The sequence below is a fragment of the Cyclopterus lumpus genome, chromosome 7, assembly GCF_009769545.1.
Source record: "Cyclopterus lumpus isolate fCycLum1 chromosome 7, fCycLum1.pri, whole genome shotgun sequence".
NCBI lineage: Eukaryota > Metazoa > Chordata > Actinopteri > Perciformes > Cyclopteridae > Cyclopterus > Cyclopterus lumpus.
The window spans coordinates 21,436,054-21,451,819 of NC_046972.1; the positions used below are offsets into that span (position 1 = coordinate 21,436,054).

Below are 15,766 nucleotides of genomic sequence, written 5' to 3' on the forward strand. Positions count from 1 at the left end.
GTGTGTGTGTGTGTGTGTGTGTGTGTGTGTGTGTCGCGCACAAAGAGAGAGAAAAAAAATCAGCAATTGCTTGCAAACACGTCGCTCACTCCTCCCGTCAATTTGTTCCCCCGTGTGTGTCTTCAGGTATTCAAAGATGAACGACCCCGCCCAGTGGCTGTCAATCAACAGAACCAACGGACAGATCGTAACCACGGCGATGCTGGACCGGGAGTCTAGCTACGTGAAAAACAACATATATGAGGCCACGTTCCTGGCGACGGACAACGGTAAGCGGAGGCATCGATGTTTGCTGCCTGTTGTTCGGGTGCATTGTTCATCGCACAGATTTCACAGCCCAAAAAAAAAGATATTTTAAAATGTATTGTACGTTGAATTAGTATTATTGTAACAATACAAATATGAGTGGATTGCATTTGAGCCATTACCTTTTGGATATGATCACGCTCAGTCATTTTTAAAGCACCCTTCACGTCAACGGGTTGAATGTGGAGATTTGAACGGTTGTTGGGAGCGATCCATAAATACATGAGAGCGAGAACAACGTCGATGAAAATGAAGACGTCTGTGTGGATTTTTTTTCGAGGGATGTAAGGACACGGGAGCTCTGCAGCGTTCAAGTGCAGCGCAGCCGGGGGAGAGTTAGAGAAAATCCTGGATTCACACAACCTGGTCACACTGTCGATCCTCTCCTCTCATCCTCCTTATCTTCTGTCCGTGACTGCCTTCTCTCTCTCTCTCTCTCTCTCTCTCTCTCACAATGTGGCATATATATATTTTATTCTGCCTCGAAAAGTTTAACTGAGCACAAACTCAATCGCAGCAAACAAACAAACTTCCCTTCTTCTCAAGTGGAAGTGAGTAGAAAGGGTCTGTTTCTTTTTTTCTTTTTCTTCTTCCCCACCTCCTCCTCCCCAAATTGCCTTATCAGTGACGTGCAGCGCACTGGTGTGTTTACACTAGGTTGAGCTGGCTTTGAAACATTGGGGGTATTTATAGGTGTGAGCATGTGTGAAGAGTGATCTCATTCCAAACACACTCTATTTTTTTTTATTTTGGGGCCGATGATTGGCAGACACCAGACACCGTGACGTGCCGATGGGAAGGAAGAGGCAGCGGGATTAGAGGTCGACTCGCTCCCGAAATTCACAAACATCTCGTGTCATCATCTCTCTGTCGTTTCCTGGACATTTGAACGCCTCTTTCTATTTCCTTGAAAGAACAAGAAGCTTCTCCTTCATCTGACCTCTGTTAGGCAGTTTAGAGGCTGCATGTCGACGCCAGGAGTAAAAGTTAAAGTGTGAGTGTGTGTGTGTGCGTGTGTGTGTGTGTGTGTGTGTGTGTCGCTGGAGTGCCAGCTGTCTTAACGTGAGAGGGATTATGGTAAGAAGTGCTATGACACAGCGAGGATCGGAGGGCGGGACACGGAGAGGTGGTGACAGCATGGCGAGGAGAGCGCTCGCATCGCCGCCACGTCTTCATGTCGACCCCCCCCCCCCCACACACATACACACACACACACACACACACACACCGCCCCCCACCCCGACACACTCCGACACCCTTGTGACACGCGACCGCCGATATGGTTTTGTTTGTGGGTTTCATGTGCTCTTCAAAGAGCGTGTGGTAGGTTTGCTACAAGTCTTTTTTTTTTACCGCGCCGCACATCTCTGAGCCGCTATCCCAACCTCCTCCCCCCCCAACCCCAAAAAAAGGAGTTAATATAAATCCCTTTTGAGGAATTTACACAAACATAATTATTTATTTAGCTGGTTAAAACCCACATAATTCTCCTATCAGCTGTGGCAAGCTGCTTCCAAATGTCCCCCATACATGACTGGGATTAACAAAGCTGCAGGATGGGAAAGCCTCCGAGTGTGTGTGTGTGTGTGTGTGTGTGTGTGTGTGTGTATGGTTCACTATGTACATGTTAAAATTGCATTTGATACTGTACATTAAAGGGTTTTTTTGTGTCGTAAGTGACAGATAAATAAGTACACTTTGTTTTACTGAAATTGGTTCAGTTTTGAGGGTCGATGCCGTGACCTTCGGGGGCGTCAACGTAACGTTAGCTGCTGTTTGTTTTGCCTCTGGCTCTCTCTCCTTGTCCTTTTGTAGGAGTTCCTCATCCGTAAAACTCTGGCTCAAATGAACCTCGTCCACATTGTCGCCTAAATATCCGGCCGTGACATTGAAAAGTTACACTTTCTATACGCCAACACAAAATCTCTGCCCGGCTGGCACCGCTTGTCTTCAGGCAACAGCGTCCCTGCTTATGACATGAACGTAATATTTCTACTGCAAAACAATTAAATTAAGATTTTATAGCTTACAATACCTATACATCAATCATTCATTGTGTTTTTAAAAGTGTTCATAAAGACTACAGATGCTATCTATGTGCAGACAATACGCGGAGAGAATAAAAAAACTATTTATTTCCAACAAAACCGACAACAGGCATATACAGTATATGGCCATCCTCAGTGAAGAGTGTTGCGCAATCTCAATGCAGCGTTGCCGTGACGTCACTCCCCCCCTCCCCCCCCACCCCCCCTGTGCAGAGCTGTGTGTGTTTCTCATGCTAAAGTGCCACCGCTACACATCATTTGGCAGCTGTTATTCTTTTCTTTCTTTTCTTTTATGTGAACAGTCCAACAAAAACTGACCATGAAGGGCAGGAAGTGGATTATCTCTAAAGTGACTCTTCGATTCATTCTTTTAAAAATGTTTATTTTTGTCCGCCGTTGATCACTCGATACGTCGTCAATCGAGAGGAACTTTAAGTCGTCATCCGCAAAAACCCATCGTGGTCTTACCCGTCAGACCGAGCTGTCTCACTTACAGCCCCCCCCCCCGTCTTTAACCGTGTCTCACTCTCTTCTTGCTCCGTTGCCATGTTTAATTGGGAGATCTGTCAGCTTTGCATAAATCTCTGTAAAATACATTGGCCCTTATCTCCTCCCGGGGATGGGCCTCCCCGGGGGTCGCTTGATTCCATCCAACGGCTCAGCCGGTGGGGCGCGCCGGGGAAATGACTCGTAATTGGAGGCAGCTAAGGGTCGTCACCCCCTGACACACACTCAATAAACAGCTCGGAGCTTTATATATACGGCTAAGGGCAGATTTCTCTGTGCCACATTCTCATACTTCACACACACACACACACACACTCTACTATCTCGCTCTGATTCTTTTTAAGTGTCTATTCTTTACTCCCAATTCTCTGTAAATGCTGTAGCTGACGGTCTGTTGCTCTGTTCAATCAATGCAAAGGGCTTCGGGGGGGGGTGGGATTGTGTCTGCAGATGAGGTGTGTGTCTGTGTGCACCGGCGCATGTGATTACAGTCCGCGGCCGACGTCGTCGTGGCACCAAAAAATAAAAAAAATAATAATAATATCTCCAGTCGCCGTAATAACTTTTCACACAAAACGCCGGACATTGGCGGAAAAATCGATCGTTAATCTTGAGGGAATATCACCGCGTTTTATGAGCTGCCTGACGTGCGCATCGCAGATAATAAGCGGATTCTCTAAAAGGCCTCTTCAGGGCGATTTGATCACATTTAGTTACGAATTAAACTCTTAATTAAAAAAACAGCGGGTCCACTAATTTTAAACTACTGAGCGGAGAGCAGACGGAAAGAAAGAAGAAGAAAAAAATGGCGCTGAATACCGACACTCCATCACAGGATCCCGGAGTTAATGAAAGTACATCGTCTCTGTTAAATATGCAACAACCAACAAAAAAAAAAAACACATTATGCGAATTCGCTAGAAAAAGTCGCCGACTGCTTTTCACGCTGAGGAAATCATTATCCAGAGTGATGGATGGCGGTGTGCGCGCGTGCACGTGGGCGGACAGAATGTGCACGTGCGACTGTGTGCGCGTGTGTGTGTGTGTGTGTTTTTTTTAGGCGATGATGTATTTGAGAATGCACCTTTTCAGACGTTGCGTTGTTCACATTGCCGGGGGCAACGGTTTCTCTCCAGTACCGTGGACGTCTCTCCCCGGACAAGGACTCGCTTGATTGTGTTACAGTCATCGTTACCGCGGCCGAACTCCAGGCGGTCCGACGTGCCGGGGGCCCGACTCCGGATCGACTCCGATGGGTTTTTTTTTTCTCTTCGATTCGGCTCTCGAGGCCAAAACGTGGAGCCGGGAAGCACGAGTGTCAGAAGTTTTTCCCGTCAAGGGCAGATATGTCTGGTCGGACAGCAGCCGGGCCTCCAACGTCTCCGTTGTGAATAGAGCTCCTTTCACCTCTTCTCTCTCCTTTGTGTCTCTCTTTCGGCTCCCCTCCCTCTCCGGGTACACATCGTTTTTTCCTTTGTCATCTTCCCGTCAATGATTCTATTTTCTCTCCCCCTCCTCCCCCTCTTCGCTCCCAGGCTCCCCCGAAGCCAGCGGGACCGGCACGCTGCAGATCTACCTGATCGACATCAACGACAACCCGCCGGCGCTCATCCCCAAGGAGTCTCAGATCTGCGAGCGGGTGAACAGGAACGTCCACGGCGTCAACATCACGGCCGCCGACGCCGACACGGACCCCAACGCCGGCCCTTTCGTCTTCGAGCTGCCCAACTTTCCCAACAGCATCCGGCGCAACTGGACGATTTCTCGGATCAGCGGTGAGGGGGCGTCGGCACTAAAGGCCACGTGAAACGTTAATTAACGAGCAGTGCATGGAGCGCTGCTGTATGCATCTTTATGACTAGTTATTCAATTTACTAACCCACCACAATCTCATCAGATGCTTCATTGTAAAGCTGCTTACACACACATTGTACTGAAATAGTTCAACGTGGAAGTAGGACTGTGTCATTGTTCAATATGATCAACTTTTAGTGGATTAATGTGACGTTACGATCATATTTGACCATGTTTTTGTTTGTTTTCTAACAAAATACTTGTAATTTAAACGCAAGGTTATTTGTTTCTGACTTTTAATACATAATAATGCAATGTAGACGTTCTTGTACACATTAATTTAGTTCACATTTGCCATATCGTGTAGATTGATAATGGGAAGAAGAAAAATATTTAAAAATATATGTAGCCCCCCCCCCCTCTCTGTTGCTGTTTTAATCAGGGTCCTCCTACTTTCCCCCTGTTTGCATGGGAGGTGCACTGAAAGAGGGTCTACTTAAATTCTTACTATGGCCTACTGTTGGTGTGGGCTCAACTCCCATGCATTTATATACATATATATCCCGGGTTAAATTCCTCGTGTCCTTTATAAATATAGCAGGTTGCTAACCCTGGAATTCTGTCAAGACACGGGATTAACCCACATTAACATTTATTCTTCCCAAAACAATACGCATAACAGAAACACACACTCATCCCGGGCGTTAACAGTCTGTGCTAGGGTACCCTAGGCTGGCGCGCTTGTTGGAGCTCAGGTTAATCCTCCCCGTCTGCGGGGTCAGTACTCACGGTCTCCAGAGAGAGCGAGTGATGCAGTCCCACTAAAACCAGCTGGTCCCCTCTGGAAGCGCGATGATCCCCGGAACCTCCGTCCTGCCTCCCCTCTTCTCGCCGGCTACGTCGTCCTCAAGGAACCCCTCACGGGTTAACCGTCAGCTGGTCCGCCGCACTCCGACCGCGCTTTCAACCCGGCTCACTGTCCTCCGTGGATCTGCTCCTCGACGCCAATCCCAAACCCTCCGTTCACTCTTCCGCTAACACACCTGTTCCCCCACCCTCGAAATCATCCCGAACTCTAGCATCACCTCCCTTTTATCGTCACTCACCTCCCTCCTTCTGATTGGCTCCCCACCCTCTGGACACCGGAACCAGCCCAGAAAAGTCGGGAAACAACAGACCTCATAACAAAACGCACCACCACACACATGTAATCAAATCAGCAGGGCGCTACATATATAATTAATACCATGATACTGACATGATAATACACAAAATGTTGGTCAGAATTAACTGTTTTTGAAACTAGGTGGCATCTTGTAACGCGTCTCGTCCGTCCCCCCCGTGCCCAGGCGATTACGCTCGCCTCGGGCTGCGGTACCAGATCTATCTGGAGCCGGGCGTCTACGAGGTCCCCGTCATCGTGTCGGACTCGGGGAACCCCCCGTTGTCCAACAGGTCGGTCATCAAGATCAAGGTGTGCCCCTGCGACGAACACGGAGACTGCACCACCCTCGGGGCCGTGGCGGCCGCCGGCCTGGGGCCCGGAGCCATCATCTCCATCCTCATCTGCATCATCATCCTCCTCAGTGAGTACGAGCGGTTCACACTTTTCCTTCCTTCCTTTCCCGGAGGTTTCTGTCTTCTTCTTTTTTTTCTGGTCGGCTAAATATCTGCTGCTACCTGCCCGCCAGTGATTCATGCCGTCGGCGACCCTCGTTGCCGCGGGCAACGCTGCTCATACATATAGTGTGGAAAAGACAAATTCACTCGCCGCCGAAGGGTTTTCCCAGCATATTTTTTGTGCGTCATCCATACTTTATTATTACTACTGCCACCAAGTTTTAGGAAGTATTTCACATGTATTCCTTTTTTTTTTTATTTTCGTGCTCATTTAAACCGAGTGTTGCGCCTTAAGTTTGGGCATTTCAAACAACACACAGAGAAGATGCATAAACAGCAACAAAGTAACAAAAATACTGGTAAAAAATAAATGAGACAATGGTAAAAAGAAATTATAAATACAAGAAATACAGGAGGAGGCTTCAAAACCGTCACCTGGCAACAGATGGGCATGTCAATGCAGTCAGCTGTGTGTTCATGTGTGTGTTTGTGTGTGTGTGTGTGTGTGCAGCCATGGTGCTGCTGTTCGTGGTGTGGATCAAGCGCAGAGAGAAGGAGAGACACACCAAGCAGCTGCTCATTGACCCGGAAGACGACGTCAGAGACAACATCCTCAAATACGATGAAGAGGGAGGAGGAGAGGAAGACCAGGTGAGATCCTGAGAGACACGCACCCACCCACACACACACACACACACACGCTTTCTGTGTTGACCTTCCGTGCCAACGTGCATCTGTTTGCCTGTGTGGGCGCGCAGGACTACGACCTGAGCCAGCTGCAGCAGCCGGACTCCTTGGAGCACATCATCAGCAAGCCGCCTGGCGTCCGCAGGGTGGACGAACGCCCCATCATCCCAGAGTCCCAGTACCCCATCAGGCCCGTCGTGCCCCACCCTGGAGACATCGGGGACTTCATCCACGAGGTGAATTTACACAGCGGACGTCTCTTTTATCCCCCCCCCCCCCCCCCCCCCCCCCCCCACCTCCCCTCCCAGAGAGCTCTCACTTCCACTTCCCATCGATCTGACGTGTAATGTGATTACTCATTTCTGGATGCTGTTCAATATGTAAACTCCAGTATGGTGATGGGAACGGCAGAGTTTTGTTGTACGGTACAGATGCTCTCATGGCGCCAGCTTTATTCACACACACACACACACACACACACACAACTCCAGCGTTGGCACACTGATGCGAGAAAATGCTGATTGACAGACTCGTGACAACACGTTCACACTCGAGAGGTGTTGGCAGCTGTTCAGCTTTGATCCATCCAGCCTTGACTCTCTTCTCTCCCCCCCCCCCACCCCCCCACCCCCGCTCACACATGTACTCACCTGATCTCGCTCCAGCAGTCTGGTAAAACACAAACACAGCAATCACATGGTGTCCCTGCCACGCACTGTACCCCCCCCCCCCCCCCCCCCCACCCTCCTTTCAGGTTTCTATCCGTGTCATCGCTCTGGATTTTGACAAAAGGGGGATGAAGTCCATTCTCTGACCTTCATTTGTCATTCTAGGAAACAAGTGTTGGTTTTTTGCACCCCGGCGGGGGAAAAGATACAGATTTATTTTTGTAGAAATTCTCATTACATCCCGACAGCAATCGATGAATCTAATGCTCTTACAAGAAAGAAAAAGGCCCATCCAATCATTTCATTTACGTGTGTCCATTATGATCATTTTGGGAGAGAGGCCTGAAGTGCAGACTTGCTCACTTTCTTGCTAGATTATTATAGATTACATTGCTGCTCGCTACTTTCCTTTTTGGGGGGGGGAGTGTTTCCATGATAAAAAATAATAAAAACGTCTTTAATGAAGCAGTAACAAGATATTAAAGAATATGGTTTGATCCCAATGCGTCCCGTTACTCACAAAATGTGAATTACATAATTCACGTTGGAGGTGTGAGCCGTTGTTTCTGATGCTGTTTGTATTAACCTGTGTGCGACTTTGTGTGTCTGTTGTATTTTTCTGCGTCTGAAAAGGGAACCTGGCCTTATTAAATAATGGATCTCTGCCACAGGAACGCGCCCTTATGAGGCCCGTTGCGATTGAACCGTTTTATTCAACGTTCACTTAAAGAAGCTCGTTGAATATTTCATTTCAGAACTCGAGCATGGTGACAAACATTGCAGGATATGCTGTTATTGGATTTAACTTTATGAAACAAAATGCAGTTGTGCTTTGTCCTAGAGTGCGAGCGCAATACCACCATATTATGTTTTCCCAGTTGTTTTCATGTTCATAATGTAACTGCATACAGTATTTGTTATGAGACTGAACAGAGGCAGAAAAATACTTGATTATTACCATTAAATAATACTTCATCCCTCCACTATCAACTAGTGTTGGAGTGTTTACACATCTGCATTAATTTACAGTTACTGGAAGTAGAATAGAGACAAATAGAAGCTTATGAAATAGTATGCATTGTTCTAGATTAAACTGAAGGAAATGACCCCGATGATGTCACAGTGACGTCATCGGGGGTTTCAATTCAATTCAATTCAGTTTATTTTGTATAGCCCAATATCGCAAATTACTAATTTTATAATTTTGTACAGATTACAATCTGTACACACACGACATCCCTTTCTCTCCAGTCTGGGCTCAAAAAGAAAGACATTAGGCATTTACGTGAAAAAAAGTATGGTAGAAGGAATAGAGGCCTTCCGTTGCATCATGGGAAACGTCTCAACACCTGTCGCATCAATTTTGAGCTTAAAAACAAACAAAAAGGACAATATTGTGAGCGGTGTGTTGCTTTCCTGCCGAGCTGACGGCTGCCTCTGCTCCTCCTCGTCCTTGTTTAGGGTCTGCGGGCGGCGGACAACGACCCCACGGCCCCGCCGTACGACTCCCTGCTGGTGTTCGACTACGAGGGCAGCGGCTCCACCGCCGGCTCCGTCAGCTCCCTCAACTCGTCCAGCACGGGGGACCAGGACTATGACTACCTCAACGACTGGGGCCCCCGCTTCAAGAAGCTGGCCGACATGTACGGAGGAGGGGATGATTAGATCTGACCAGACACACACACACACACACACGCACACGCAGAAACACACACACACACACACACACACACACACGCAGAAACACACCCACGCGCGCGCGTGCCCTCGTCCAGTCAGCTGGCCTGCCATGCTCCTGTCCCTGCAACGCGTGAGGGGGCTCGTGCACCCTTATTGAACACAGTTAACGAGGACTTGATCCCACTGACCACCTGACTGACCAACCAACCAATCAAATGACCCACGCGGAGGGCCGGCGTCGTGACTCCGCATTCGGGGGTGCTCTTTCTCAACCGTCTTCGAGACTGAAACGGAAGGTCTGAAACTGCAGGCTTCTCATAGTTTGTATTTTCAAGTGTTTTGTGATTTGTTTAGTTTTTTTCACACAAGGTTGTTTTTTTTTCCGTTTCTTCGTCGCGCTTGTGGCTTTATTTTTATTTATTTCTCTTGGTTCTCCCAGCCGCTCTCTGCAGAAGCTTTAAGCCGAGCCGCTCGCGTCGTCCGAGGGGGAACAAAGGGGAGACGAAAGAAGAAGAACACGGACCTTCCCGCGCGGAGGGGCCACCGGTTTATTCTTTCTTGAACTTGAATTACTTAGAACAGAAGCACTGTTGTTTAAAAAGTGCCTTCAGTGGTGCGTATTATAGCAGACTCCCGCTAACTCAGGATTGGTTGCCATTTTTTTTTTTTTTCTGGGCTCACATGCCTCTCTCCATATGACCCCTTGACCCTTTAACTCTTCCCTTGTCATCCATACCGTCCTGCGATTTCAGAGGGGGGGCGTCGACTGGCTCACGGGGGGGGGCGGGGCTTTATGTAGACGTACTGCACATAGGCCCCCACGGTGTGTCTGTGAGTTATGGACAAAGCAGTAACTTTTCAAAGTCTGGCATATCTGGGGATCTCCTGGATCACAGCCGACTTGGAACGGGATTACTGAGATCACAAAAAATACATAACGGGAGAAATGCATTTATCGTGGCTTCGATAGCAGCTGTGTTTGTTTTGAGCGCTCAGTATTTGCACAAAAAGATTGACAGGTCATGTGTGTCACCTCTCTAATGTTATTGGATATGAAGTACGTGCGAGGAGGAGGAGGGAGAGGGTGGGGGGGGGGGAGACGTTGCCTTTCGGACCATTTTGAAGTTTGCATGTTTATCTCCTTCAACCCCAAAAAGGTCATTAACGCGCCGCCAGTTATTGTTTGATAAATGTAAGCTGTACAAACATGAGGGGGAAAGAAAATACTACGAGCTACGAGCCCTCCGTCCTGACACCCCTTTTCTCTCTCTCTCTCTCTCTCTTTCTCTCTCTTTTTTGTTTTTAAAAATTCTTTTTGTATTCTTTTGTTGATTCACGCTTGTTTCTCAGTAAACTTTTAATATCCCGACTCCGGTGCAGAAACTGGGGAACTTGAGCGTCGGCCAGGGGGTTCTTTTAGCGCCTCCACAATCTGTGTCTCTTCAGGCGGCGTTTCATTCATCGTGGAAATGTTCTCCGTGAATTTTTTTTTGGGGGGGGGGGGGCTGCGGTGTTGAAGAGTTTTTTGAGAAGGAAATAGAGGGAAAGGAAAGAAAGTCGGTTATGAAGTTGTGCATATTTTATCAAAAGCGGACGCGCCCAAAAACTAAAAAAGAATCCAGTTTAAAAGACGGACATTTATTTGAGAGACAGTTATGTTGTTAGCCCCCCCCCCTTCAGAACGCCATATAGAGAACTGGAGAAGAAGAAGAGCTTTAGTCTTTGTGTTAAATTATTTAAATGCACAAAACATTTCAAAGACAGAGCAGGGAGAGGTTTAATCAGCCCTCATCCCTCTGAGGGCCCACGGATCCTGACGTGGATCGAGCAGATCGTCTATTAATTATGAATCTCTTGAAAGGCTCCGCCCCCCCCCCCCCCCTCCCCCCTCTCATTCGTCCTCCCCTCCGCTCTTCACCTTGTTTCTCCACCTGCTCGCTCGCGGTTCACGTGAAGATCTAGAAACAAAAAAACTTTAGTTTTCCACACGTGGGAACACAAGTTGTAACTCTTCTTTCAGGGCGGATTTGAAAGGAATTTACTTTACGAGATGTAAAGGGGGAAATATATCACGGGGCCGTAATAAGGGAGGTCATCGTATTATTAATAAAGGTAAACAGGGTAGGAATCTCTCCCGATTTGAGATGAATACATAAACGGTTGCATATGGAGGAGTTCCCCCCCCCCCCCCCCCCCCCCCCCCCCGCTCGCCACTGGATGAGCTCTCATCGACCCGATTGCTCCTCACGAAATAAACACAGCTGTTACTTTCTGCTATTTTGTGATTTATTTCTGACATGTTGTGTGTGTATGTATATATATATACGGAAACATTGTTTGTATACATTTGGTAACGCCAGCTATCCGTTTCTGTGTCGTCTCTGCCTTTTTTCTTTCTCACCCCCCCCAGTTTGGTTTCCGATGAATACAAAATTTGTGGCAAAAAGGGGTAAATATATATATATATATATATATATATATACATATATATATATATATTTTCTTTTTTTCGCCACGAAAAAGCCATTTCTGGAGAAATCTGTACGATCCTCCGAGAGCTCACAGCCGTGCGGCGAGAAGGTTTTCTCTTGTACACGCTCGCTCCTCTAGGCCTTACTTGTACATACACGGCGAGTGTTTGGATTTCACACGAGCCGCTTCAGCATCGTCCTGGTGCAGCTGCAGAGCCGCGACCCCCCCCCCACCCCCCCCTCACGAAGGCCACCGGGCGCTCCACGAAGAGGACTCGCTTCATCAGACCTGGTTCAGGGTCTTAACATAGCAAGAGGCCCACACACACACACACACACACACTTTACACAAGGTAACCAACAATTATAACTGTGTCATACATACATATATATATATATATATATATATATATATATATATATACGTGACACGATGCCATTTATGATACTGAATGTTATATATTGAACCGCGGTGATAACCCGGCGGAGTCGACCTCCACCATTTAAATGCAATTATTGGGACGAGGGTCGTCCCGTCGGCCTTCTCTTTTCTCGAAGTGGGAGGAGAATTAGCAAAATGGCGGAATGGAGGAAGAACTATTGCACTGCTGTGGTCCATCACTGTCTTCTGCCCCCCCCCCTCCTCTCTGACTGGTGTTAGCTAAAGGACCCCTCGGTCTCACTCGGGACACACTGCCTGACCACGGACACACACACACACACACACACACACACACACACGTGACGGGAGGCCCCTGCAGGCGCCAGACTTTTTGCTTGTTACGTCCACAGAACTACGAACGCAGTAGTTTCCGTGCGAGTTCTCCCGACACTGCTCAAGTCCAAGTGTACATAATTTAGTATTTGCTTGAAGCTAAACAGACAAAGTTAGGCAAAAACCGTACCTGTACAATTGGAGCTTTTATTTTCCTTTCTTTATTTTTTTGCATGTGTCTTTTTTATAAACGGGACAGATGAGTTCTATTACAGTAACCATACAGCATTTTAAAATGTGTCGCAGCCCGCATGACCGAAGGTTGCACCTCCGGGAAAAAAAAAAATTAAAAAAGGGGATTCTGGTGTACCATACTCGCGTAGAGGGAGAGGATATATATATAAAAAAATGTTTTAAAAAAGCTGAAAAAAAATGATTGCACAGTTATTATCGAGTCGGAGAGAAAAAAAACAACTTTTTTTTGTAAATTGTCAACAGCACAAATATTTTGTATTGTTGTTTGTACCATTTTGTAAGAAAATTAAGAAAAAATGAAGAAGAAGAAAAAAGAAGAAGAAGAAGGGAAAAGAGTCTGTTGTTTCAAAGCGTGTGTTATTCCAAATACCGTACAGTCAATGCGCTGCCTTGCAGATCGACCTTGTAATATAGACGCTGAGCCTGGACCGTGTGTTATTAATAAAAAATAAAAAAATGTCCCCTCCTTATAAGAACGGGTGCCTCCTGTCTTTTCTGTGTCACACTTATGCAAAGCTTTCATATAAGTGGTTATTTTGATTGTTAAAGAGTGAACTGAGCGTGTGTCAATGTGGCTGAAAGGGTTTAAAGTTTCGCCTATTAATAAGTCGTGATACATTATAAGGAGAACTAATTACTTAAAGATAGATACAATGTTGCTTTAATCGTGTTCAGTGTGACCGCTCTGCGTCTTTTGAATATCACGCTGCAGTATATGAAGTATGATCAAGTGGTACTTTCACATGTTATTATAACATGGCCTTCTATACTATGACTTGTTATGACATTATAACATGACGTTACTTTTTTTGCCATACTATACTACGACTATTTTTATGATATACTATATATATATATATATATATATATATATATTTACCTTTTTCATGGCTATCCAGTAACGAGCCAAAAAGGCAAATGGACAAAGTTGTAAAAGAATTAAATAAACATTACTAGACAACAAATGACAAAAGTGAATAAATCCGAAATTAACATAAGAAACTACAAGAAGTTGTGACGAAAGTCCATTAAGAAATAAACAAATATGATGATTAATCCTAAGCAGCATTAACTTCCAAATCTCACACATGGGGGTATTAATATGCACCAACAACAACAACAATAAACATCAAACACAGTTAAAGACGTCCACACATCCATGTGATCTTATGTGATCTTATGTGATCTCATGTGATCTTATGTGAGCTCAATGGGGTACGACACATGCGGAGTAAAAGATTTGTTTCCAGGATTTTTCGGATGAGAATAATAATTCTGTAATTATTGAAAAGATCTTTAAAAAGAAAAAAAAAACATTAACAAATTATGCAACAAAACGTGATTTTTCCCGTTTGCGCACGTGTCGTTGCTCAAGACGCCGGCTAAGCCTTCATTACATGTGATCGTGTCCCAGGACCCAGGACTCAGACCCCAGGACTCAGGACTCCGGACTCAGACCCCAGGACTCAGGACTCCGGACTCAGGACCCAGGACTCAGATCCCAGGACTCAGGACTCAGACCCCAGGACCCAGGACTCAGACCCCAGGACTCAGACCCCAGGACTCAGGACTCCGGACTCAGGACTCCGGACTCAGGACCAAGGACTCAGGACTCAGACCCCAGGACCCAGGACTCAGACCCCAGGACTCAGGACTCCGGACTCAGGACCCAGGACTCAGACCCCAGGACTCAGACCCCAGGACCGGCGTCGTGACTCCGCATTCGGGGGTGTTCTTTCTCAACCGTCTTCGAGACTGAAACGGAAGGTCTGAAACTGCAGGCTTCTCATAGTTTGTATTTTCAAGTGTTTTGTGATTTGTTTAGTTTTTTTCACACAAGGTTGTTTTTTTTTCCGTTTCTTCGTCGCGCTTGTGGCTTTATTTTTATTTATTTCTCTTGGTTCTCCCAGCCGCTCTCTGCAGAAGCTTTAAGCCGAGCCGCTCGCGTCGTCCGAGGGGGAACAAAGGGGAGACGAAAGAAGAAGAACACGGACCTTCCCGCGCGGAGGGGCCACCGGTTTATTCTTTCTTGAACTTGAATTACTTAGAACAGAAGCACTGTTGTTTAAAAAGTGCCTTCAGTGGTGCGTATTATAGCAGACTCCCGCTAACTCAGGATTGGTTGCCATTTTTTTTTTTTTTCTGGGCTCACATGCCTCTCTCCATATGACCCCTTGACCCTTTAACTCTTCCCTTGTCATCCATACCGTCCTGCGATTTCAGAGGGGGGCGTCGACTGGCTCACGGGGGGGGGGCGGGGCTTTATGTAGACGTACTGCACATAGGCCCCCACGGTGTGTCTGTGAGTTATGGACAAAGCAGTAACTTTTCAAAGTCTGGCATATCTGGGGATCTCCTGGATCACAGCCGACTTGGAACGGGATTACTGAGATCACAAAAAATACATAACGGGAGAAATGCATTTATCGTGGCTTCGATAGCAGCTGTGTTTGTTTTGAGCGCTCAGTATTTGCACAAAAAGATTGACAGGTCATGTGTGTCACCTCTCTAATGTTATTGGATATGAAGTACGTGCGAGGAGGAGGAGGGAGGGGGTGGGGGGGGGAGACGTTGCCTTTCGGACCATTTTGAAGTTTGCATGTTTATCTCCTTCAACCCCAAAAAGGTCATTAACGCGCCGCCAGTTATTGTTTGATAAATGTAAGCTGTACAAACATGAGGGGGAAAGAAAATACTACGAGCTACGAGCCCTCCGTCCTGACACCCCTTTTCTCTCTCTCTCTCTCTCTCTCTTTCTCTCTCTTTTTTGTTTTTAAAAATTCTTTTTGTATTCTTTTGTTGATTCACGCTTGTTTCTCAGTAAACTTTTAATATCCCGACTCCGGTGCAGAAACTGGGGAACTTGAGCGTCGGCCAGGGGGTTCTTTTAGCGCCTCCACAATCTGTGTCTCTTCAGGCGGCGTTTCATTCATCGTGGAAATGTTCTCCGTGAATTTTTTTTGGGGGGGGGGGGCTGCGGTGTTGAAGAGTTTTTTGAGAAGGAAATAGAGGGAA

At 46.7% G+C, this 15,766-nt stretch overlaps 1 protein-coding gene across 1 annotated transcript in view; it reads left to right on the top strand.

The window, feature by feature from the left end:
* Positions 1–9,338, top strand: part of LOC117734022 (cadherin-4-like) — a 64,763-nt gene extending 55,425 nt beyond the window's left edge. The window contains exons 7-12 of the mRNA XM_034538049.1: positions 127–269; positions 4,397–4,636; positions 6,005–6,241; positions 6,787–6,926; positions 7,034–7,198; positions 9,092–9,338. Of these exons, the coding sequence (XP_034393940.1) occupies positions 127–269; positions 4,397–4,636; positions 6,005–6,241; positions 6,787–6,926; positions 7,034–7,198; positions 9,092–9,295 (1,129 nt within the window). The 3' untranslated portion in view covers positions 9,296–9,338. The remainder of the gene's footprint in view (positions 1–126; positions 270–4,396; positions 4,637–6,004; positions 6,242–6,786; positions 6,927–7,033; positions 7,199–9,091) is intronic.
* Positions 9,339–15,766: the final 6,428 nt, after the last annotated feature.